This window comes from Pomacea canaliculata, linkage group LG11 (genome assembly GCF_003073045.1).
Source record: "Pomacea canaliculata isolate SZHN2017 linkage group LG11, ASM307304v1, whole genome shotgun sequence".
Classification (NCBI taxonomy): domain Eukaryota; kingdom Metazoa; phylum Mollusca; class Gastropoda; order Architaenioglossa; family Ampullariidae; genus Pomacea; species Pomacea canaliculata.
The window spans coordinates 10,114,154-10,137,877 of record NC_037600.1 but is presented as its reverse complement, the minus strand read 5'-3'; the positions used below and the strand labels follow the sequence as shown (position 1 = coordinate 10,137,877).

The 23,724-nt window shown below is 38.4% G+C and overlaps 3 protein-coding genes and 1 long non-coding RNA gene across 5 annotated transcripts; all 4 read right to left on the bottom strand.

Moving 5' to 3' along the window:
- Positions 1–1,383: 1,383 nt before the first annotated feature.
- On the bottom strand, positions 1,384–15,089 carry LOC112576138 (E3 ubiquitin-protein ligase TRIM56-like). Of its 2 annotated transcripts, none has more exons than XM_025258406.1 (6): positions 14,970–15,089; positions 4,150–5,210; positions 3,817–3,954; positions 3,380–3,526; positions 2,821–2,981; positions 1,384–2,432 (listed from the first exon to the last, which is right to left on the bottom strand). In XM_025258406.1, the coding sequence occupies exons 2-5, from the start codon at positions 5,191–5,193 to the stop codon at positions 2,937–2,939; spliced, it is 1,374 nt and encodes a 457-aa protein (XP_025114191.1). In that variant the 5' UTR covers positions 5,194–5,210; positions 14,970–15,089; the 3' UTR covers positions 1,384–2,432; positions 2,821–2,936. The 2 variants fall into 2 exon arrangements, with proteins under 2 accessions (XP_025114191.1, XP_025114190.1); XM_025258405.1 differs by lacking the exon at positions 14,970–15,089 and adding an exon at positions 5,838–6,103 and having other exon boundaries at positions 4,150–5,193.
- Positions 13,586–14,314, bottom strand: LOC112575727 (E3 ubiquitin-protein ligase TRIM56-like). The gene has a single exon (XM_025257728.1). The coding sequence runs from the start codon at positions 14,312–14,314 to the stop codon at positions 13,586–13,588; it is 729 nt and encodes a 242-aa protein (XP_025113513.1).
- Positions 15,090–15,951: 862 nt separating the features above from the next.
- On the bottom strand, positions 15,952–19,526 carry LOC112576361. The gene is made up of 3 exons (XR_003101810.1): positions 19,391–19,526; positions 17,806–17,960; positions 15,952–16,938 (listed from the first exon to the last, which is right to left on the bottom strand). It is a non-coding gene; the product is annotated as an uncharacterized LOC112576361 (long non-coding RNA).
- Positions 19,527–20,134: 608 nt separating this feature from the next.
- LOC112576360 lies at positions 20,135–22,008 on the bottom strand. Its single transcript, XM_025258744.1, has 3 exons — positions 21,971–22,008; positions 20,430–21,494; positions 20,135–20,270 (listed from the first exon to the last, which is right to left on the bottom strand). Exons 2-3 carry the CDS (start codon positions 20,928–20,930, stop codon positions 20,163–20,165), a joined length of 609 nt encoding a protein of 202 aa, XP_025114529.1. The 5' UTR covers positions 20,931–21,494; positions 21,971–22,008; the 3' UTR covers positions 20,135–20,162.
- Between the last annotated feature and the right edge of the window lie 1,716 nt (positions 22,009–23,724).

The following is a 23,724-nucleotide window of genomic DNA, read 5'->3' as shown; positions in this document are numbered from 1 at the left end:
CATGAGTCACTGTGTAACCTATATAATACAGAGACAAGACTAAACTCTGTGTTGCCCATGAGTAATCTCCTGACCCGTCAGAGCGATTTCAGACAGCATGACAAGCACATTATATATTAGACTGCTTTGGGACACCTTTTACATCCTTTTTTTCTCAATATTATTTAACACAAGAGAGAACTGTTGCTGTTGAAACTGTAATTTAACGAGCAACTGCATTTGTTAGAGCAACAAGCTTTTCAGTTACACATGTCCTTCTCTTTATGTAACAACATTTAATGCATGTTGATATACAGTACCGTCTGTAGTCGGGCGATGCTTTATCAATGTTTGGTCATATATATATATAATGGGATACGTATTCATTTTTCATCCCTGTAGTTTTGTCATCTCTTTCTCTCATCCATTCCCAGAATCTACACGCTTCCACCATCCCAGTCACCTATACATAACACTGCAAATATCAACACGAACATCATCCATCTAAATGACATCAAAGAGGAATACAGGTGACATTTTCCCCATGTTAACTGATATCTTTATCAGAATGATAACCTTTTATCAAAAGAATGTTATCAATCACTTGTTTTACAACGTGTAGACAACAACTTTTTCCAGGTGCGGTCGCACATGATCTGAACCTGATAAATAAACCTGTGTGTCCACAAAGGCCAAGCAAGCACAAATTCCAGGTAAGAAAATAAAACAGAGAAGTTTTGTGGAGCAGTGGGTGTGTTGGTTGCCGAACACGAGTCCTGAATTTCTCAGAAACTACACAGACGAAGATCAGTTCCACCTTTCACGGGGAGACCGTTGTTGTTATGAATATGTTGTTATGTTGTTATGACCAGGCGGATTTTTCTGCTCATAAACATTATTTTACTTAAGAGTTCAGAAAAGCGTATCGACTGTTATAAACTGTGTACATAACAGTCCTGAAGCAGCTTACCTGCATCGTAGGGACGGCTGCTGAAACACCTCCTGACCTGATTGATGCTTCTTCTCTGTCTGAACAAGCTCTCTACTGTGAGCGGTCCACTAAAGCTATAGTTAAGGGGGCGTTAGTGAGTCTATGTGTGCAGATGTATATGCACGTTTTTATCGTATGTATATGATTGGACATATATATATATGCAAGGTGTATGTGTGTATCTGTGTGTGTTTTAGGTTATGTGTTTGTGTTTATAGTTATAGACCGTCTTTAAAAATACAATTATTTGAAATGTTCTATAAAAATGTTTTACACCTACTACCGACGTACACATGGCTGCCATTCTCCGTCCTATGTTATTATTTTCTCATCGTTACCAGCATCGAATAATCGAATAATCTTTCCATTCAGCAACAAACCTGTAGCCTATTCATAAACTGCAAATACTTGTATTCACAGTGAAAAGTTTATTAAACACAAAATAGTCAAAATACATCAAAGGAAGAATAACATCGTTTGTGTTACCGTAAATAATATTCTTATGATTACAATCTACTACACAAAATATTAATTAATTCTACAAGAATATTTACAGTTTTCAATGCAAGCGTTTTCCTTACGAGTGGATAAAACTTACTACACTCACAATCAACTGCAAATGATCATTTCTGCAAATGTAAATGAAAATAAAGATAGAGGTCTACAAGTGCCCGCACACTGAGATAAAAACACAGACATCAAGACTGTACAGCGATAAGTTATAACATTGGGAGAGATGGGGACATATCTTATTAATGTGTGTCCGTGGTCCCTCAATCTTACAGATACAACTTCTTGCTGTGAATTGTAAAAGGGGGAGACAGATAGGGGTGGGCAGCTATTCACTCGTGTTTAGGGGAAAATATCTTGTATTCTCAGTCATTTAAAAATATTTTGGTTCTTACAACAACCTTAATACATTTTAGTGCCTAGTGCCATAGACGTTTCTACACTGAAATTCACTAATGTTAATAAACTATTTACTATATTTGGTTATACCAGGATCACGCATTATACAGTGAAGAAAACAAAAGTATCTAGCAAAGTACACTTCCTTCTGCAGACAGTGGGGCATGATGTCACATATGGAACATCGTGAAGTGTCATGTAGTATCCATTATCTCTTCCACTTGTATGCAAACCCTTTATTTTTTATATTTCGCTAGCATAAACAATAATTAATGTTAAATGATTTTCTAAATGCAAAATCTAGGATTTTAAGAGATCAAAGATTACATTTAAGTTTTCAACAAAAAAGCATTATATGTTAGATACTTGTGTAAAACTGCTGATTAGTTTAGATAGAAATGGTAACAATAGTAATCACAGGTGGAGCCACAAGAAGCGTTCATAATTCAGTAATTTTAAAGCAAGAAGGAAAATGATAAACTACGTGCGGCTGCTCCCTTCTCTGGTCTTTAAATTATCCAGTTGATAATTTCGTGACGAAAGTAGACCGTATCTGCCCACAAAAAATAAACTATACAAATTTGTCATTCTTTACAATATTTTTTAAGATGGCTGGACGTGAAACAAAAACACAGAAGTTAGTGAACCTTCTCGTTATAAGTGCTCTTTTCTAAACCTCTCAATACCCGAATGCAGTACTCTGATGTAAAAATGTTTTTACAGACAAGTTTAAAGACAATGAGAAAACAAATGTCAAGATGTGTGTAACAGGTATTAAGAAAATAAAGTTTGTAATGATTTTACTGATAACTGGAAGTGTGAACGCGAAAGTGTTTTTTTCAATATTAATGAATGTGAAGTTTTAAATTTTATTTCTACTTCAGTGAGACAAACCAAGGGGTATCACCCATTAGCTTTATCACACTTTGAATGATTCTCACCCGTTTTGCGTTGACGCAAAGGTCAAACACGGGGTAGCAGGGTCGAGGAACATTTCTCAAAACGATACCCAAGTATCTGTGGTCGAGGAAAACGTGAAGGTTGTTGGTGGGATCTATCATGAACTGTACGATTTTAACTTTCGCACATTCTCGCTAGGACCCTGTTGTACAGGCGATAAGAAAAGCATGATTAGGCAAGATTCTTCAGACAACACATACCTACCTAGCTTAAACTTGAACTTCTGATTGATATGTACTAGTTTTAGAGATAACTTTCCAACATCGATGAACTTGCTGGACTTCTGAAGGAAACTGTCATTCGGGTCGTTTTTTTATTGTTATATGTACAGGTGGGAATCCAAAGCGAAGTGAAATACTTGCCTAGATGAAGTAAAAATTTCACATATGTTTCCCAAACGAAACTTACAAATTGCCAATTTTTTTTTAAGTGGGAGGGAGGGATGAATATTAATAAATAAAAGGAAAGAATGTGGTGAAAAGAGTTCGAGAAAAAAATATCAGAAAGGCTAAAGGCCATTGCCACGGAGATGTTACCTACGTTGTCTGTTTGAGGACACACTGTCAACACATCCTCCATGTCCCATATACAACTCTTTATGGTCAGATCGTTTGGATGTGTACCTGTCACTCCACAAAACATGATATCATTAGGCTGCCAGTCTCTTCTCATTTCCGATATTACTACCTGAAAAAGAGAGAAAAAAAGTTTGCACACACATCCTTGCTTTGTTAGCGGAAGCTTCTTACATTAAGTTCCTTTTTTAAACTACCTTTCTTCTCCATCCTATACCACTGCACTTAGGTTGTACTCAAGTCAAATTTTGATGAGCAATTCTCTATGACAGTGTAAATGCTTACGTTAGGTTGCATTTTTTTTTTTTTTTTTTTTTTTTTTTTTGCTTTTGAATAATTCTCATGTTTGACTTTACCATAGGGCTCTGAATGTTGTAAAAACAGACAAAGATTTAACTTTACCGTGTAATACACTTGTGACTCCAGAGCACAGGATGACACTACAACGCCTCCAGAAGAATCTTGGCAATCCACACAAGTATCATTCAATCTTAGCAGGACATTGGAGCCGCGATTTTTGTGGAAAGTTGGTTTGTTTTCCTGCACCATTCAAGAGTTTAGCATTGTTACACATTTCTTCCGGCCTAATATTACATTATATCTATATAACACACAGATTGGAACATAACAAAGCTGCGTACTGTGGGAAGCATCTAAAAGGTATTTGATTTTTGATATTATATATTGATACATCAACACAAGCGTGCAAGCATGGAAAAATTTAAATGCTCTTACGTCAGACAATTTCTTTTGCTGTTCCCTTCGTCTCAGTTCTGTTCTTATCCGTTTGATAAACGTGTTCAGAGATATTGTGGTCACAGTGGGCAGAGTGACAGAGAGATCTAGAGTCTTTATTCTGTCCTGTAAAGATTTCTTGGCGAAAATGAGAGCAGACCGCGGACATGCTGCTTTGGTGCGTGACACGACACGCTTGTGTGATTTGAGTCTCGCAAGGCGCTCGCGAACTTTTTGTTTGGTGTCACAAACCGATTTTAGGACTCCCTTCGAATCAAGGGATGTTAATAATTCCTTTTGTTTGCTACAAATCACCAACAGACTGTCACATAGTTGTTGACAGGAGTCCGATTCCTTCAGAAACAAGTTCAGATGATCTATACTTTGCTCCATCTTCGTCTCCGCGGCGATAAGCGTGTCTACCAGACCGTTGATCACCTCTTCGGCTGATTGCACTTCACTGGCAAGGTCCTTCACATCTGGACATGCTCTGTGTTTGGCGATAGCACAGGTGGCGCAAATAGCGACGCCATGATGTGTGCAGAAGAGACCCGCCTGTTGGTCCACGTGATCAGCACATGGTGTGGGGCGGCTGGTGGCCAACTGTTTCGCTGTGACAGTGCTGAGACTCTCCACATCGTGACCGCGGGTCGCCGACAGCTTTTTATGACCCTTGGTGCAGGCTGGACACAACATGTCGCGACACTGCAAACATATGGAGTCGGCCCTGACGTCATCACACACGCAACATACGGGTTCCTGAGCCAGCGCCTCTACACTTGCAGCTAGTGCATCCATGGCAAAATCCGTGGGCAGAGAGTCGGCGTAGCTTTCAGGAATTATTCCGGCCTCTTGTTTTGTTGGGTCGACGATGGCATTTCTGCAAAGAGGACAACCAGGCTGTGTCTTGGAGTTTATAACAGAGACAATACAATCCCTGCAGAAGATATGTCCGCACTGTAAAATCTTGGGCACGACGAAGTTTCCTTGGCACACTGAGCATTCTGTCTCCTGAGGCTCTTGAGTACCTGATGTCGTTGCCATCTTGAAATTCAGATCAAGTGAAGAAAACATAGCACAGTGAGCAAATAGATTTCTAAAATTAAAAATTATACAGATCATATAGCTTTAAGTATATAGGTATCAGATAAAGTGAAATGTTAACAGTATCATAAATTTGTCTGTCTGGTTGTGAAAAATCAAATGTATCTGACACGTCCACAAAATGGCTGAGGTGTGAAGTGTTTAAATTAGAGACTGCACGCAGAGATGAATTGTGTCATAGGAAATTTTAAACAACATTCCTTGCTGATACGAGCCCTTTACTCCGACTTTTATTATCCCCAGTGATTAAAAACGTTTCGAAATGGTGGTGTGCTTGAAATGAAAAGTAAAAATCATACATGCATAAATATGTTAAAACGGGAGGTGGTCCAAAAAAAATCTAAAGTGCCCATTAGGGTAGGCTCCCTTCTCCAACACGATGGCTGTGACGACATATACACCAATCTTCCATTAAATATTCGGAAGAAGTTATCAACTTATAAAACGTTTTCAAGTCACATCAAACTTTCAAATCAAATTCAATATTTTTCTCAGAAATTATTTACTGTTATCGACACTGTATAATCTACATCCTAGAGTTACTTCATTCACACATGCATCCACACACATTCACCTCTACTTACTGTTTTTCTTCACTATCCCTCGAGGTACACTTTAAAACCTCAGTTTGGTTGTAATGACGATTTAAATAACCAGACTACTCCTGCAATGGTTCTTTACACACTTAAATGTGAGTTGACACGTCAGGTACACTTTCAGCGCGTGATTGATGTCCAACTAACGAGACTACTCCTCCAATGGCTCCTTACACACTGAAATGTAAACTTTAAGTAAACTTTCAGTGCGTGTTTGTTGTCCAGGTGAGCAGCACACGTCACCGTCTTTTGTGTATTCCGGGTATTTCGAGTCAAGCTAACTGGAAACTCATTTAGTAAAACGAAAACGAAAGTAGCATAGTGTAAGCCAGGTATTTACAAGCAAGCTAGTTGGAATATACCCTCGTACATCATAGCTGTTGATAGCGTCTATAAGACAATGCCCTTGTCACTAGGAACGTACTGCTGCTACACTTTTGGGGACTATTTTTGGAAAGACACACCTGAGTTGGACAGGTGTGATAGAAATCCTAGTAGAAGTCTTTGTGACACTTCGCGGCTCAAGTACACGCTGCCATGTGTTATTTGTTGTCATGTGTTAATTTTAGTGATTATATCTGTGGCCATGATCTTGGGGCAGTCGCCTGGAAGTCACGTGACTTGGTGACACATTTCACAATATTGCATCATGACGTGACGTCAAAAGGACTTTAAGATTTTGTTTGTCTCGAATGACGTAGCTGGTAGGTTGTCGTCTTCATGGCCAAAGTCTTCATGGCATTTAATACATGTTGGTATACAGTACCGTCTGTAGTCTGACGATGCATTATCAATGTGCGGTCATATATACAATGGATACGTGTTCATACTTCATCCCTTTAATTTTTTATCTCTTTCTTCCATCCATTCCCACAATCTACACGCTTCCACCGGATTTTTCTGCTCAGAAACATTCTTTTACTTTAGAGTTCAGAAAAGCGTATGGACTGTTATAAGCTGTGTACATGACAGTCCTGAAGCAGCTTACCTGGTCCTGTGCCGCGGTTGTCATTTAACGAACACCGTCTTGACCTGTTTGCTGCCTTCTTTCTATCGGAGCACATCTCTGACCTCCTTTTTGTAAGTGAGCACACACACACATACGCACAAGCACGAATCCCTTTGAGATGATAAGATGTGGTTCGAGCTTTATCTTCTATGTACATGTTGATACGTGGGCTTACGAAAAAAAATGCCAGCCACACAATGTAAATGTTAATGTTAATCCTGCATACAATAAAGTGATTACTTCCCTAATTACTTTGTCCTCACGTTGCTGTTGAGAACAACTTCTGCTCGAGGTTCTCAAACACTTATAGCCATAACCATTATGGCCTGAAAGTAAATCTACAAGGTGGATTGTCAAAGTTTACGTCCTTTTATGAGCAATTATCTTCCCCAACACTACCATCCACATTTTCTGCGCATGCGTGCTTGTATGCGCTTTTCTGTATGCATATTTGCGCGTATGTAAGTGTAAGCATATGTGTGCATGTATGCAAACACGTTTGTATACATTTTATGTGTGCGATTGCACTTATATATGTGTATTTGCAGGGGTGTATGTGTGTATATGTGTGTTTAGGTTATGTGTTTCTGTGTGGATATAATTTACATACCGTACATACAATTTTTAAAGTAAATTTGAAATGTTCTGTAAAAGGTTTTATACGTACTACCGACGTAAACATGCCTGCCATTCTCAGTCTCATTTTATAATTTCCTCATCATTACCAGCAGCGAATAATCCTTCCATTCATCAACAAATCTGTTATCTATACATAACTTGCAAATACTTGTTTTCACCGTAAAATGTTTATTAAACCCACAAAAGAGTCACAAAGACTTCAGATAACGGGAGGTCCGTGACACTCCTCCCCTCCTAAAAAATTTTTCACATATTTGCTTTACTATACCATTTCTTATTTTCCACAAAAGTCCAGCAGCTGGTATTCTAATTCGTTGAAAGCAGTCACATTCGCTAGAAATACTGTTTTTTTCTGGACCTTTCCAGGTTTAGTCTTGAGTTTAATGAAGTTCTTCTGATGGACTTTAAACAAGATGCCGATGACTTCTCTTCAAACTGACGCTTTGTTCTCAGATAAAATTTCCTTCCTTTTATCTCATAGTATTTTTGTTCCAGTTCTCTGAATTGTTTTGTCAAACCCTCCTCTGCTCCGTAATACACATCGTTAGCTGATTTTTCCCACTTCCAAAGTTTTCTCAAAGTTTCTAACACACAGCTGGACGATTTCTAAGTTAATTTTAGTTTCTATATGAGCCTTTTTTGTGACAATGGCGGGCTATGTACCCACAAAATTAGCAAAAAAAAAAAAAAAAAAAAAAAAAATAAATTTCACATAAAATTATCTCCCAGATACAAGCAGATAGCTATGTAATCACAATGTCAAAATGTGCCTTAACAGTGATTCTCAAACTCAAAGAGAGAATAGCAATCCTTGGGTCAGATACAGATGCAAACACTTCAAAGTGCAATCCCTAGTTCATGGTTATTCAAAAAACAACTATCCTTTACCATCAATCAAAGCTGTGTACATAAGCATATCTCAAATCCAAATCTAGAGGTATACACCCAAAAAACCCACAATGCCAATCTCTAATATCTAAAGGTGCAATAAACACACTACCAATATCAACGAGCAAACAAAGAGCAGTCAGATTATTTAAATGCAATATCAACACTACTGAATATCCATGGTGTAAAGTTAGAAAAAAGATATGAGGAACAGCCACAAGTTTTTTCTAAACAAGAGAATAGGGTAACTAAAGGGGGAAATAATCACACACTCAGACACTAACAACCCTCTTTCAATAAACACAATGCCAAGTGGTAAGGAAATGGTAGCTGGGAAAGAAAGACAGAATACAGTAGAGACAGAGGCTATGCCCTTACTACGGGTAGAACTTTACAGACCCGTAGACCCGTGGAACTAGATATGGGGAAAAAAGTGAAAATCAACAAAAACATCGATGCTTGGACCGCTAAACCGTTAAATACAAGACTCGGCAAAAAACAATCCTTCCACACAACAACTTTTCACACGGCGCAGACAGCCCCGCAATCACGTTGGGGTCACCAGTGTCACGGACGCCGGCTTTCACAAGAGCATCACACACACGACGTCCACACGCGGTCTTTTAACGCACAATACAACGATTGCCTGAGTCTGTCCACATCATGTCATCAAGCTGCTCAGGACTTTACGACATAGAACACAGATAAATATATTTATACAAAAATGTCTCAACGTACAGTTCTTTAGAGAAGAAGGTCAAAACCATCTATGACTAGCAAACATCTGATAATGCAATAGCATCTACTCGTAATAATATATTTCAATACAGATAAATATATTTATACAAAAATGTCTCAACGTACAGTTCTTTAGAGAAGAAGCTCAAAACCATCTATGACTAGTAAACATCTGATAATGCAATAGCATCTACTCGTAATTGTATATATATATCAATCTTTCAGTTCATAACTTAAAAACAGTTTCCAATGTTCGAATCCTCGAAGAATCAGTTCCTAACCATGTACACTGACTCACCATCACACCCTCTCTAAGCTTCATCTTAATCTCTTTTCAAAATATCAGTCGCCTATAACTATACTCACAGTACGACGTCTGACTAGAGTAGGGTTGACACCCTTCGTATCTCGGTCAGCTTAAATATAAATAACACAAAATACACTTATAATCCACTAGAGGTGGTTTTTCGTGAAACTCTTTGGTCGCTCTGTGTAACTCAGCGACGTATGGCACTCTGCCGTGTCGGGGAGGAGGTTCACGGGGTCAAAGCAAAGGTACTCCACGGTGACGTCACTAGGCCGACGGAATTGTCTGTGGAGGTGATTGTTCCTCCTTCAGAAGGGCTCCAATTCAATTATCCCACACCGGAAGAAACTGGTAACCCGAGTTTGCACAATACTACTTTTCTAACCCATATTCTCCAATCCTCACATCTTTCTCTCATATATTTGTGTTTACAACTTTGAAACCTACGTGAGTTCTATTACAATTCCATAAGCACAAACCCCAAAAGATGTCATACCTCGTCTAGACGAGGTTAATCCACAAAGGGTCAGTACCGTGCCGCATCCAGCGTCGATGGACACTACCCTGCTCTACTATGTCATCTCAACTTTCTGTATACCTGGTCAGGTCGTGCTAAAGATGGGAAAAGGGTGCAAACGATAATGATGGAAAAGGGGAATAATTTCCTATTTCGAAGAGGTGCTATACTAAACACTGACAACTTTAGATAAAAAAGGTACCAATATTATTCACAGGTGTAACCGCAAGAAGCGTTCATAATAAAGTAATTTCAGAGCGAATGCAAGACAGAAAATGGTAAACTGCTTGCTGGCTGCTCCCTTCTCTGATCTTCAAATTATCGAGTTGATACTTTGGTGACAGAAGAAGACAATATCTGCCAGGAAAAAAAAATAAAAAAATAAATAAAAATTTCTAATATTTTCACTATTTTGTAAAGATAATTGGACGTGAAACAAAAACACAGTTGATAGTCAATGAAGAATGTCACAGATGCAGGCGCTTTCTTATTGAGCTTTTGCAGTAGGTATAATCTTTACAATAAATGTAACAATGACAAGCAATCCAGATGTACTTGCAGAAGACTCTTCACAACTATTTCAATACATTTAAGGAGAATAATTAAATAGCAGGGTAACACTTGTCTTTTATTTTTGAGAAGTTGAATCCAGTTTCCTCTTTCAGCTGAATTCAAACCTGGTGTTGTCACATGTATTGATGTGGCATTTTTTTCTTCGGTCATAAAACATAGCTTTAAACGTTGGGAATTGAGTAAAAGCTTCTCATTATTAGTACTCTTTTCTAAACCTCATGATACCCTACGTGCAGTATTCTAGTGTGAAAGTTTTTTTTACGACAAATCTATGACAACCTCAAACCAAATGTGAAGATGTAACAGCTATTAAGAAGAAAATGACGTTTGTGATGGTAGCTGGAAATGTGAACGCGAAATGTTTTTTTCTTTTTAACAAATATTTTGTATTATTTAATTTGAAGTTTAAAATTTATTTCTTCTTCAGTGAGACAAACCAAGGCGCATCAAACATTAGATTTAGCACACAAGTTAAAATATACAGATTGCGTTTCATCCTTAGATGTCTGTTTGTGCTTCTTTGCAAATTTTATATGTTATATTAAGGCATTTGAAGTTTAAAATTTCTTTAAGTCAGACAAACCTAGGGGTATCCGTACCCTTTAGCTTTAGCACACTTTGAATGATTCTCACCATTTCTGCATTGACGCAAAGGTCAAACACGGGGTAGCAGGGTCGAGGAACATCTTTCAAAACGATACCCAAGTACTTTGTTGTCGAGGTAAACGTGAAGGTTGTTGGTGAGATCCATCATGATGTGTACGACTTTATAGTCTCGTACATTCTCCTCAAGACACTGTTGTATAGCGATAAGAAAAGCCTGATTAGGCAAGATTCTTCAGACAACACACGCCAATATATTCAACTTAAGTGTTTACTTAAACTGCTGCTCTATGTGTAATAGTTTTAGAGACAACCGGAGTGTGCGTCTGCCTGTAACTCATAAGATGGGCCGACAATTTAATTCAGGGCTGTTAATAGATGGAAAGTGTAAACAAAAGGAGGAATGGAAAAATGTGTTTTGTTGTACTTCGTTTTTCATTTGTGTAGTAGTCTCTCTTTCTTGGGTCGGCGAAGTCTCCTCGATATTGTAAAAGTGCTGACCCTGATCAGACGTTCCGAGAAAAGTTTTCAAACTGAACCTGCTCAGGTGAGTTTGTGTCAATTTTTATTTAAAGACTGTCGTTGATGTAGTTTTGAATGTTGTGAATTAGTGGTGGAATTTTTGTTTTTAGAGAGAGAGTAGATTATTGGTTGGGGAGATGCTTTTGTAAGCATTGATTCTAAAGACTGGTATGCCAGGTTTTTATTTTATTTTTATTTCTTCCTCCGGTTCTCCATTTGTGTTCGTCGGGTGTCGGTGTTGGATCGTACTGAGCTATGGGTACGGCAGCGGCAGAAGTGGAGAGTATTTCTGTTAAAGTGGACGCCGTGTGAGGGACTGCGTTGTCGGAAGTGAATGAACATTGGAAACTTGACTGGAAAGGGAATTGTTAGTGCGCTTGAACTAGGTGTTCATTAATGAGTTTAGATTTCATTTTTTAACTTGTGATATTATAATTATTGGTGGTTAATTTTTTTTCAAATTATATTTATCTTTAAATTTAACTGCTGTTGTGTTATTTTATTATCTCATCTGAACGCCACTGTAGAGAACACGTATCTGAGCAGAACTTGCTTTTATATTGAACTTGGTGTCTAGTGCCGCTAACTTTGTAGAGCTGTGTTCACCGTTGGTGTTATGTAGTATATGAGAACTTGCTAGCGTTTGGAAGGAAACTGTCATATTGGTTGCTGTTTATTGTTATACGTACAGGTGGGAATCTAAAACAAAGTCGGATACTTGCCCAGATAAAGCAAACGTTTCACATGTTTTCCAGAACAACCTTACAAAGTGCCAAATTTCTTAAGTGAGAAGGAGAGATATAAATAGTAATAAAAGGAAAGAATGTGGGGGAAAGAGTTCAAGAGAAAAAAAAGAGATTGGAAAGGTTATAGGCCATTGCCACGGAGATGTTACCTACGTAGTCTCTTTCAGGACACACTGTCAACACATCCTCCATGTCCCATATACAACTCTTTATGGTCAGATCGTTTGGATGTGTGCTTGTTACTCCACAAAACATGATATCATTAGGCTGCCATTCTCGTCTCATGTGCGATATTACTACCTGAAAAAAGAGAAACAATAGTTAAGGTCGCCACTGCATACATATTTAAGCAGAAACTTCTTACATTAAGCTCATTTTTAAACTAGCCTTCTGCTCCATACTATAACACCGCCTAGCACTAAAGTGAAGCTTTGAGTAACAAATCTTAATGACAGTCAAAATATTGACGCTATGCTACATTTTTATTTTGCTTTGATTGATTCCCATCTTTGTCTTATCATTACCATAGCGCTCTGAATGTTGAAAAAAACAAAGATTTAACTTTACCGCGTAATACACTTGTGACTCCAGAGCGCAGGATGTTACTACAACTCCTCCAGAAGATCTTGGCAATCCGCACAAGTATCATTCCAATGTCAGCAAGACACTGCAGCCGCGATTTTTGTGGAAAGTTGGTTTCTTTTCCTGCGCCATTCAAGAGTTTAACATTGTTACACATTTCATCGGCCCTAATGTTATATAAATACTACCAAGATAAGAGATAACAAAGTTATGTATTGTATGCAACATCTTAAAAGTACTTGATTTATTATACAATATCAAAAACGTTCAAGCATTGAAAAATTTAAATGCTCTTACATTAGACATTTTCTTTTGCTGTTCCCTTTGTCTCAATTCTGTTCTTATCCGTTTGATAAACGTGTTCAGAGATGACGTGGTCACAGCTGCAGGCAGAGTGACAGTGAGATCTAGAGTCTTTATTCTGTCCTTAGAGATTTCTTGGCGAAAATGAGAGCAGACCGCGGACATACTTCTTTGGTGCGTGACACGACACGCTTGTGTAATTTGAGTCTCGCCAGGCGCTCGCGAACTTTTTCTTTGGTGTCACAAACCGATTTTAGGACCTCTTCGAATCAGGGGATGTTAATAATTCCTTTTGTTTGCTACAAAGCGTCAACAGACTGTCACAAAGAAGTTGACAGGAGCCGATTCCTTCAGGCACAAGTCCAGTTGATCTATACTTTGTTCCATCATCGTCTCCGCGGCAGTAAGCGTGTCTACCAGACCGTTGATCCCCTTTTCGGCTGATTGCACTTTACTTGCAAGGTCCTTCACATCTGGACATGCTCTGTGTTTGGCGATAGCACAGGTGGCGCAAATAGCGACGCCATGATGAGTGCAGAAGAGACCTGCCTGTTGGTCCACGTGATCAGCACATGGTGTGGGGCGGCTGGTGGCCAACTGTTTCGCTGTGACAGTGCTGAGACTCTCCACATCGTGACCGCGGGTCGCAGACAGCTTTTTATGAACCTTGGTGCAGACTGGACACAACATGTCGCGACACTGCAAGCATATGGAGTCGGCCCTGACGTCATCACACACGCAACATACGGGCTCCTGAGCCAGTGCCTCTACACTTGCAGCTAGTGCATCCATGGCAAAATCCTGTGGCAGAGAGTCGGCGATGCTTTCAGGAATTATTCCTGCCTCCTGTTCTGTTGGGTCGACGATGGCATTTCTGCAAAGAGGACAATTAGGCTGTCGCTTGGAGTTTATAACAGAGACAATACAATCCCTGCAGAAGATATGACCACACTGTAAAATCTTGGGCACGACGAAGTTTCCTCGGCACACTGAGCATTCTGTCTCATGAGGCTCCTGAGTACCTGATGTCGTTGCCATCTTGAAATTCAGATCAACTGAAAAAAACATGACAGTGAGCAAATAAATTTCTAAAATTTAAAAATTATACAGATCATACAGCTTTAAACGTGTTTGTATTTAGGTATCAGATAAAAAGAAATGTAAAGAGTATCAAACAGCTAAAATTGTATCTCTGCTTGTGAAAAATCAAATGTGTCTGACACGTTCCCAAAATGACTGATGTGTAAAGCGTGTAAATTAGACACCACGTACATTGTGTCATTGCAAAGTTTTAGACAACATTCCTTGCTGAACAAAACCCTTCCTTTTCTACGACTGATTTTATCCCTCAGTGATTAACAATGTTTCCAAAATTGCGATGTACTTGAAATGAAAGTGAAAATAGTATGAGATGTACAAACATGTTAAAATGGGAGGTAATCCAGAAACATGTAAAGTGCCTTTTAGGGTAGCCTCCCTTCTCTGACTCGATAGTTGTGACGAAATATTAACCTATCATCCATTAAATATTAAGAAGAAATTATCAACATAAATAAACCTTTTCAAATGAAATCAGACTTCAAACTCAAATCAAATTTATTTCTCAGAAAATTATTTTCTGTTATTGACACTGTGTAATCTAGATCCTAGCCTTCATTCACACATGCATTTACACATATTTACCTCTACTTACTGTTTTTCTTCACTATCCCTCGAGGTACACTTTAAAGCCTCAGTTTGGTTGAAATGACTGGTGATTTAAGTAACTGGAATGGTTCCTTACACTTACAATGTGAGTTGACACGTCAGGTACACTCTCACGTGATTGATGTCCAGGTGAGCAGTACACGCCACCGTAGTAAGTGTATTCCAGGTATTTCGAGTCAAGCTAACTGGAAACTCATCTAGTAAAGCGAAAGCGAAAGTAGCATCGTGTCAGCCAGGTATTTACAATCAAGTTATATACCCTAGTAAAGCGAAAACGAAAGTACCATATATCTACTGATAGCGTCTATAAGACAACGCCCTTGTCACAAGAAACGTACTGACGCTACCCTGTCCCTCCCCCATTTTTGAAAAGACACACCTGAGTTGGACAGGTGTGATAGAAATCCTACTAGAAGTCTTTGTGAGACTTCGCGACTCAATTACACGCTGCTATGTGTTATTTATTGTCATGTGTTAATTTTTAGTGATTATATCTGTGGTCATGATCTAGGGCAGTCGCCTGGAAGTCACGTGACTTGGTGACACAATTCACAATATTGCATCATGACGTGACGTCAAAAGGAATTGAAGATTATTTGTCTCGAATGACGTAGCGGGTAGATTGTCGTCTGCATGGCCACATGTTATGAGAAATGACAGACAGACAGACAGACAGACAGACAGACAGACAGACAGACAGACAGACAGACAGGACAGTCAGACAGACAGACAATTACTTATTTCCTTGCGATTTAATGTCTGTAATGTCTGACGGTAGAGAAATAAAGTTCTTTAAAAAACACATAATGTGTTTCTTTGCCGTTTTGCTCTCTCAGTTACATTCCTTTGAACTTGTGCCTCTTCGAGTCGATTCACCTCCAAAAATCTCTTCACCATCGTCATTTGCGGGTTCGTCGTGCGTTAAGTTGTGTGTGTGTGTGTGTGTAATACTTCGTGAATTTGCAAGGTAAGTGTGTGTTTGTTATATTACACTGTACAGTTTAAAGTATTTGTTGAAATACATGTGTACATTGGTCGACAAAAACCGCTTTCTTAAAATGCACTAAATTTTATATGATTTCTGCAAAACATTTCAGCAAAGTACAAACAATAGTTCACACGAGTCTTATTTATTATAAACACGTGACTTGTGCAAAAGTTTGCCAATGAAGCACAATTGATTGATATTCGGTCATAGACAAAGACTACAATAAACGAGAGGGTGGGGGCGGTCATGTCGACCCAAAACCATATCGTCCCAACTATATCAACCTTACGTCCGAATCGAATGGACGCCATCATAACCATATTGTTCCACATAAAACCACTTTGAACAACACCAAAAGTCGACCAAAGCCCAGGCTACATGAATTCCCAAGTATTGACACCTGTTTATGATAATCAAACATTAAATAATAATACTCAAACCAAAGAACACTGAAGTCAAAAGCTTTTAAAATTGATTTATATACCAGTAGATGCTAATTGTAGTGTTTCAAAACATTGAGTATACCTCAAATAGTTCTAGTTAGGAAATAATGATCAAAGTTACACACATAAGTAATGCACTTCTAGCTTTTCTTCGGAGTCATCAAGGTACTATTACAAGGTGTCCAATTATCCAACTAACAACAGTTTATACTTACTGTTACAGTTCCTAAGTCAATATCTAAGCAACCATAGCATTTCCACTCCTGTAATCCTACAATTCCTAGTCGAAATACTGAAAGACTAACCTTAAAAACGACAACACACTATATAGGCTCATCAGAAAGTCACCAGCTTTTGAAAAGTTTAACAAGTGTTAAGAAACTTATACTTTAAGATCACCTGCGGACAGATCAAGTAAGTAAGAAAAGTTGTTTGTGGACTAGTGATGCCGACGAGCTAGGCATCCATCTCCTTTAAGAGCATCCGTAAAATTAGTTCATTTTTCTTGTAGGAAGTGCTAGAACCTGTTCAGTAAGAAAAATATCAAGAACTTTATCATCCATCCCAAACAAAACTTAATCCAGAAGATAAAAATACAGTTAATACAGACACTTTCTTGTCAAATGACAGTTGCTTAAGTTAAGCTTTTTGTTAAGCTTACTATACCACCAGCATGAGCAAACCAGGACATGATCAGAGTCTTAGTCTTTTCTACAATTGCTTATTCTTCTTACTTTATAGTTTCTCTTGGTCTCAATAATGTCATTGTGTTGTGGAATATTTACATTTAGCGTGATATTTCATGATAAGATTCATCTTGTGTATCTAAGTTTCCATCTCTTTTTTATAGATACAGATTTTTGGGGTAAAAATTTCTGGAGGGCCCACTATGTGTTGTGTAACATAACTAAAGAAAACAAAAATCAGAAATCACTTATTGATATATACACAAACAGTTTTACAAAGCACATTGCCTAGTGTGAAAACAAATTCAGTAAACTTTTTTTCTTGCTAAGTTATTTTTTTATCTTCAAGTAACTTTACTTGTCAAACAGTTGAAAGAAACCTGTACATCTGTGTTCAAAATTAAACAGACTAAATGAAATAGCACTATTATAGCATAATGTTTCCTACTACCATTTTCTTTACTATTCTACTTACCATCTCAAGTTGTTTCGCGATTTAAACTTCATCATGATGATATTTGTAATAACCAATTGGTCACATCCTTTCTTAAAAAACGACCCTAAAACTCCATTAAGTCCCAATAGGGACTCATTTTTACTTTTGCTAGACAAATGTATACTATTCATTTGGCGTCTTCAAACTAATTTACACTACAGACTACTATAAGATTTTAAAATACTTTAATATTGTTAATTATTTCTGACCTTTTTCACCTCAAAGCTGAGGTCAAAAACAGCGTAGCAGGGTTGAGAAACCTCGTACGAATATACAACTTCTCTTTATTGACAAAAATGTGAAGACTGCCTCCGGAGTCTAGCATCAATCCTACTGTGCTGTCCGTTTGCATGTTTGAACCCTGCTGAATGACATAAATAGCATAAATATGTTTACATTTATTTATATTATGTATATTGTCTTATTTACTAAAATACGAATTTACTAATTAGTCTGCTTTTCAAATAATGCACTTCCTCAATATTAAAACATATCTTAGGCCTAAAACAAAGCACAATAAATTCAAGAGACACTCTTTAGCTTGATATTCTTTTTTTGTTTTGTTTTGTAAGTCTTGCTAGATAACCTAAACATGCACATTTCAGACAACAGGCAATAAAAGAAGTGCTGCATTTTTTCTTTTTGCTTTAGAACCATCTTGCAACAGAAACCAAACATCAAGTTGGAGAGGTGAAGTGACAGAGATGAAGTTAACTCCCCTTAGCTAAAATGTACATTTCTATATTTGTATTTATTTGCCACATTCACTTGGATATTTTACCAGAAAATCTTTTCTAGTGATGAGAGATGTCTGCCTTTACTGAAATCCATTCGATTTATTCAAATTTACAGTCAGCTTTAAGATATCAGCTTCTTGTTCAAGCATATTCAGTTTGTTTTACAGTCCAACATCAATCAAGAAATCAATGCAACATGAATTTTGTAGTTTTAGGGAACAGTTGGGTGCCGTACTTTTCTCTTTTGCTTCATTTTTTTGCTACTTCATTGATCAAGAAGAAGAAGAACATAAGAAGACTGAGAAGACACTTTTGCTTGGGTCCTTTGCTTTGTTTAAACTTCACTTTTCTAAATAAGCTAGCATTTACCTTGTAAAATATTGTTCAGTAAGCTCACATTATTCCACTGCTGTTTCTGTTATGTGCCAAGAATATTAAATTATTCCTCTTTGACCTCTCCTCAATATCGTGAATCCTCTCCTTTTCTGTAGATGGTCATTTTTGTCTCTCGGATGATCAACATCATTGATCATGTTGGAGTTTTGTTTACAAATCTCTAGCACTTTGGTTTTAAAGATTAGAGTAGGCGTCGAGTAAAAATTTGATATTATTTTGATTTCATACAATTTTAAGTTCATATATTCAGCAGAACAGAGATCATCTCACAAGGTTGCTTCTTGGCCGCTTCTCATAACATCATCGTGAAGAATAACGATCAGAGGTAAGTCGGTCTCTTAGTGTCATATTTTCCAGTGAGTCAAGGGTTCAGTTCTACGAGAAGGCTGCCCCAGTAAAGAGATAAAACAGCTTGACATCCGAATCTCAACATTACGGCTGTCATAAAAGCAGTTGAAAAGCCTACACGAAACCATCGCAAACTGTGTTTTAGAAAGTATAGTAGCTGATACAATTGTACCTACTTTAGCACTTTAATTTTGGAGCGGTATAGATAATTTTGTAGGAATTTAGCAGAGATGAAAATGATACGTCCTCTGCTTTCGGCAATAACGGAAATCCTCCAAGAAGAGAAAGAGATAGGGGAATGTTAGGTACTTACTATATTTTGGTCGTTAAGGATACCATGAACCTCATCCATCTCAGATATCCAATTTCGTAAGTTGAGATCGTTTGGGTGTGTCCCTGTTATTCCGCAGAAAGTGTTATCGCCTCGCCCCACTCTCCGCTCATTTTCACCACCTTTACCTACGTAACATGGGTAATATTATAACAGCATCTTCATATTTTTACAATCTGTGGTTTTAATATATTCGCGTTTAGATCGTTATAACAGTGCCGCTTTGTCTTTTTACGTTGAATTTTTATTACACAGAACACATATAGAATACACATCAAACAGAGAACATTACACAAATACATCCAAATCAAAGTAGCACAATCATTTAAAAGTATATTCCTCTGCAAAACAGGCCATCCCTGTTATGCACACCAGGTCTTTTTCTCTCACAGATATACACAGAATCGACAAAAAAAATCTATCTACATACAAACGTTATAAATTCGAACAAAATTCTTGTTTCGAATATTTATCTTTTTATTATAAAGCATGTTGACTAGTTTTAATGTATTCGTTGCTATAACTTTATGTTAAGTCATGTCTAAGGTTATAACAAACTTTAGTCTTTCTGGTACAACTATATCCCCTGCCCATAAAAGGATGAAATTGTGAAAACCATGCCTTACTCCCTACAACTTTCCAAACTGGAGTATATTTTTTGTTTTGATCGATCATAGTATAATCGTCGTCTTTATTATAGGTGTTTTCAACAGCAAAGTCATTTACCTCGTATAGAAAATTGGTCTGTAGAGGGTCACTGGATACCACGACACCCATCAGTACTTTGACACTCAGCCGACTGTCCGTTCATCTCCAGATTCACGTTGTAGCCTCTGTTGGTGTGGAAAGTGAATTTCGGTTCCTGCACGATTTAAGAAAACATTGTTAATCACACACCCATATATTTCTTTCAGTCTTCATTCTGTAATTAAAGTTCATAAAAACTAGAATATGGAGGTTGTAGAAACCCATTGATAAATCAGCATGAGAATGGATACAACGTAAACTTTAAAAATCTTACCTCAGGCTTCTTCTGTCGCTGCTCCTGCTGTCTCAACTCGCTCCTTATCCTGCGGACAAGGTTGTTGAAGTCCTTTATTTGTGGTAGGGATGTCCGTTCAACGTCTGCTGGCAAAGAGGTGCTTAAATCTAAAGTCTTGACTCTGTTTTGAAGATATCTCTTGGCCCTCATCATCCAAGGTGGCGGACACGCTACTACCGTACGTGACACGATTCTTCTAAGTAATTTAACTCTGGCCAGTCGCTCGCGAAATTTTTTTTTTGCGTCTGCCATAGACTTCATGAGTCTCTTACAATTAAGTGATGTTAATAATTTCTTTTGCTCGTTACAAATCGTAACCAGAGAGACACACAGATTCTGGCAGGAATCGATTACCTTCAGACGAATGTCAAGTTCCTGTATATTCTGTTCCATCTTTCTCTCCACGTCAGTCAAGGTGTTTGCAAGACCTTTAACCTCGTCTTCATCTGACTTACTTTGGCTTGTAAGGTCTGTTACCATGAGAACAGGTTTTATGATCTGTGGCAGCACAGACTGCACAGACAGGGTTTGAGTGGTTGATACAATAAAAGGACAATATATGTCCGTGCTGACAACACTTTAAAGTGACACTGGCAGCAAGACGTTCAGCTGTTACAGTGCTGAGACTCACCACATCGTGACTTTGGCTTATCGACATTTTTTTATGGACATTGGTGCACGACGAGCAAAACAAGTCATTGCACTGTAGGCATATAGACTCTGCCGTGACACCGTCACACACACGACACGTGGTTTCCGTTGACAGTGTTTTAACGCTCCACGCCAATCTGTGCATGGCAAGGTCTGTGGGCAGAGAGTCGGCAAATACTTCTGGACTTTCACCTGCCAGTGATTGTGGTGTACAAATGGCATTTCTACAAAAAGGACAATGTACCCGTTTGATTTTTATCATAGCCACAATGCATTTCCAGCATAAGAGATGGTCACAGGGTAAAATCTTGGGCTGCACAAAGCTATCGTGACACACCGGGCACTCTGTGTCTTGTGGCTCGCCTGACATTGTTGCCATGTTGGAATGCAAAGCTGTTGGGGGAAAACACATCACTGACTGAGTAAAAGTTTTCTTCATTTCAAAACATCGAAATATCACGGTAAGTATATCATGAACACTGATGATTTACTGCACATTTCTGACCATTTTTGTGTTAGTATATAATGACCAATGATGACGTAAGGACTATATTCGTACTAAACTTACAAGAGAAACAGCACATGTATGCATACATAGGTTTGCATACGGTTGTCCCTCTACTTAAAAATTCTTTCCTTTCCCTAGGTTAGACTTCCTACTTAACAAGTTTCAGTCTGGTTTGTAAGACTCACCTCTTTCATATGACCTATAAACACTCCCACGCCCTTCACGACAACTTGAACCACGCCTTAGCGCCTTAAACTGGTTTTCGTGGAATCAGTGCGTTTTAAAAGTCTTATTAAATGCACACACACACTTTACACACGCTTACACACACATATAATTATATATATATAGGGATACTTACAAACGTCTTTAGTGTAACGATTCGCGATTCAGGTGAATCTAATTAGATTCAGTTTATTTTTATTTCTCCTTGTGGTCAGGGAAGAGCAGTCGCGCGAGCGCTGACGCTGCTCTGCGTACTCATTCTCTTACGTCATGGATGGAATGACGTAAATGAGCTCGACACAGCGTAACTAGGGCGACGGTAGTCAATGGAGGGAGAAGCCACTGTAGTACTTATGATTGGTTGGCACAGTCTCCAAGAAAGACTGTCAAGAGGTCGTCCTAGTTACCTGGTCGCTAAGGGTACCTGATTGGTCAGGAGGAAGAGGAGGACGAGTTAACTTAGTGAGGTCGAACGGTTTCAGAGGGTGGAGACCAAGCAGTTGGAGAGTAGACAGTGTGTGTTAACTACCTTCAACGTATATCCAACGTTTTTTCCAGTGGAGGATTACCGTTTGTATTCCGAGTGGTGTAATTGATTCCATCGGATTATAACATCTTCGCCGATACGGCTTTAATCATCTTAGCCTCACGAACTGCGTGAAATAATTCATTGGATTAACCTGCTGGTCCAGTCGGACATCTCGCCAGTCCGTCTGATAACCGTAAAAGAGGGTTGGCGACGAGGGAGTAGTGTTCTTTTATTTTGTCTCATCTACATTTCTTCACTAATTAATTTCTAAAACATTAAATGTGTTAATCGTTGGCCGACCCTTTTTGTTGAAAAAGGTGAGAAGAGTGCGGCGAGCGTGGTTTACATGCAGATGTTTACACGCGCTCGCAGACACATTAAACACTCTTCTCAAGAAAACGTTACATTTAGTAAAACTGGAGTCCCCTTTAAAATGGTTGATATATTAACTCTCAAAGTAACAGGTGCTACTTTAATGGCCTCCTAGGAGAAATCCGGGTTCTGACTCACGTCAGAAGAACAGGTAACAAACACCTTGTTCCTGTAAATCGGAAATTTCGGACAGGATTTTCTCAAACTGGAACACGAAAATGTGTTCAAAGATGCTTGACGTGTCTTTATAAGTCTAAACTAAGAAAAAGAGCACCGTACAACAGCGTGATAATGCCTTTTTTAGTTTTCAATAAATTTTATTTGTTTTCAGGTGTGAGTTAACAGGCTATGTCTAGTCAAAATCAGAAAAATAGATTACACGTTAGTCGTGCAAAGAAATGCTTGAAGTCCCTGCTGCTAGAGGGGCTTTACTACCGATGGTGGTTCCTAGCTGTTAGTGGCGGAGGTTCGAGTAGTGCTAGGACTAGTAGTCAGCATTAATAGTTTTGGCAGTGCTATGTGTAGTGGAAATACTATAATGGTGGTGTTTGTGGTCCATGTAATACTAGAAGTAGTGGGACTGTAAGGGTACCAGAGCAGAGGAAGATCTGGTGTCCCTTTCACCCGCTAATGTCAATAAAACCAAGTGGCGGCCCATAATATTCTCATTACTATATATATAGCTTTATATTGCTGATCTGACCCTAGCAACATGAATACATACAGCAGACAAAGAACACTTTTTCATCCACTCTGCCGTTAGCGGTGTCGTTTTTTTTTCATTTTTCTATTTTCTATTCAATATATATTGACGTGGCGGCCCCTGGAATTTGGCGGCCCTATACAGGTGCATAGTTTGCACATGCCTAAGGCCGCCCCTGACTAGAGGTAACAACATTCAAAGGTGCTGGCAGTTTTAAAAAGACAGTCATGGGGACCTGATGCTTGTCTCCATCAAACTCACTTTTAGAAAGATACCCTGTGTTCAA

What these genes read in the sequence shown, in the direction of transcription:
- LOC112576138 (XM_025258406.1), bottom strand. Translation starts at nt 5,193, where the DNA reads ATGGCAACGACATCAGGTACTCAAGAGCCTCAGGAGACAGAATGCTCA. An exon ending in AGTCACAAGTGTATTACACG is followed by an intron (nt 3,527 to 3,816) that starts GTAAAGTTAAAT and finishes TCTCTTTTTCAG; the next exon opens with GTAGTAATATCGGAAATGAG. An exon ending in TGTGTCCTCAAACAGACAAC is followed by an intron (nt 2,982 to 3,379) that starts GTAGGTAACATC and finishes CCTGTACAACAG; the next exon opens with GGTCCTAGCGAGAATGTGCG.
- LOC112575727 (XM_025257728.1), bottom strand. Translation starts at nt 14,314, where the DNA reads ATGGCAACGACATCAGGTACTCAGGAGCCTCATGAGACAGAATGCTCA.
- LOC112576360 (XM_025258744.1), bottom strand. Translation starts at nt 20,930, where the DNA reads ATGGTAACAGACCTTACAAGCCAAAGTAAGTCAGATGAAGACGAGGTT. An exon ending in AGCGACAGAAGAAGCCTGAG is followed by an intron (nt 20,271 to 20,429) that starts GTAAGATTTTTA and finishes TAAATCGTGCAG; the next exon opens with GAACCGAAATTCACTTTCCA.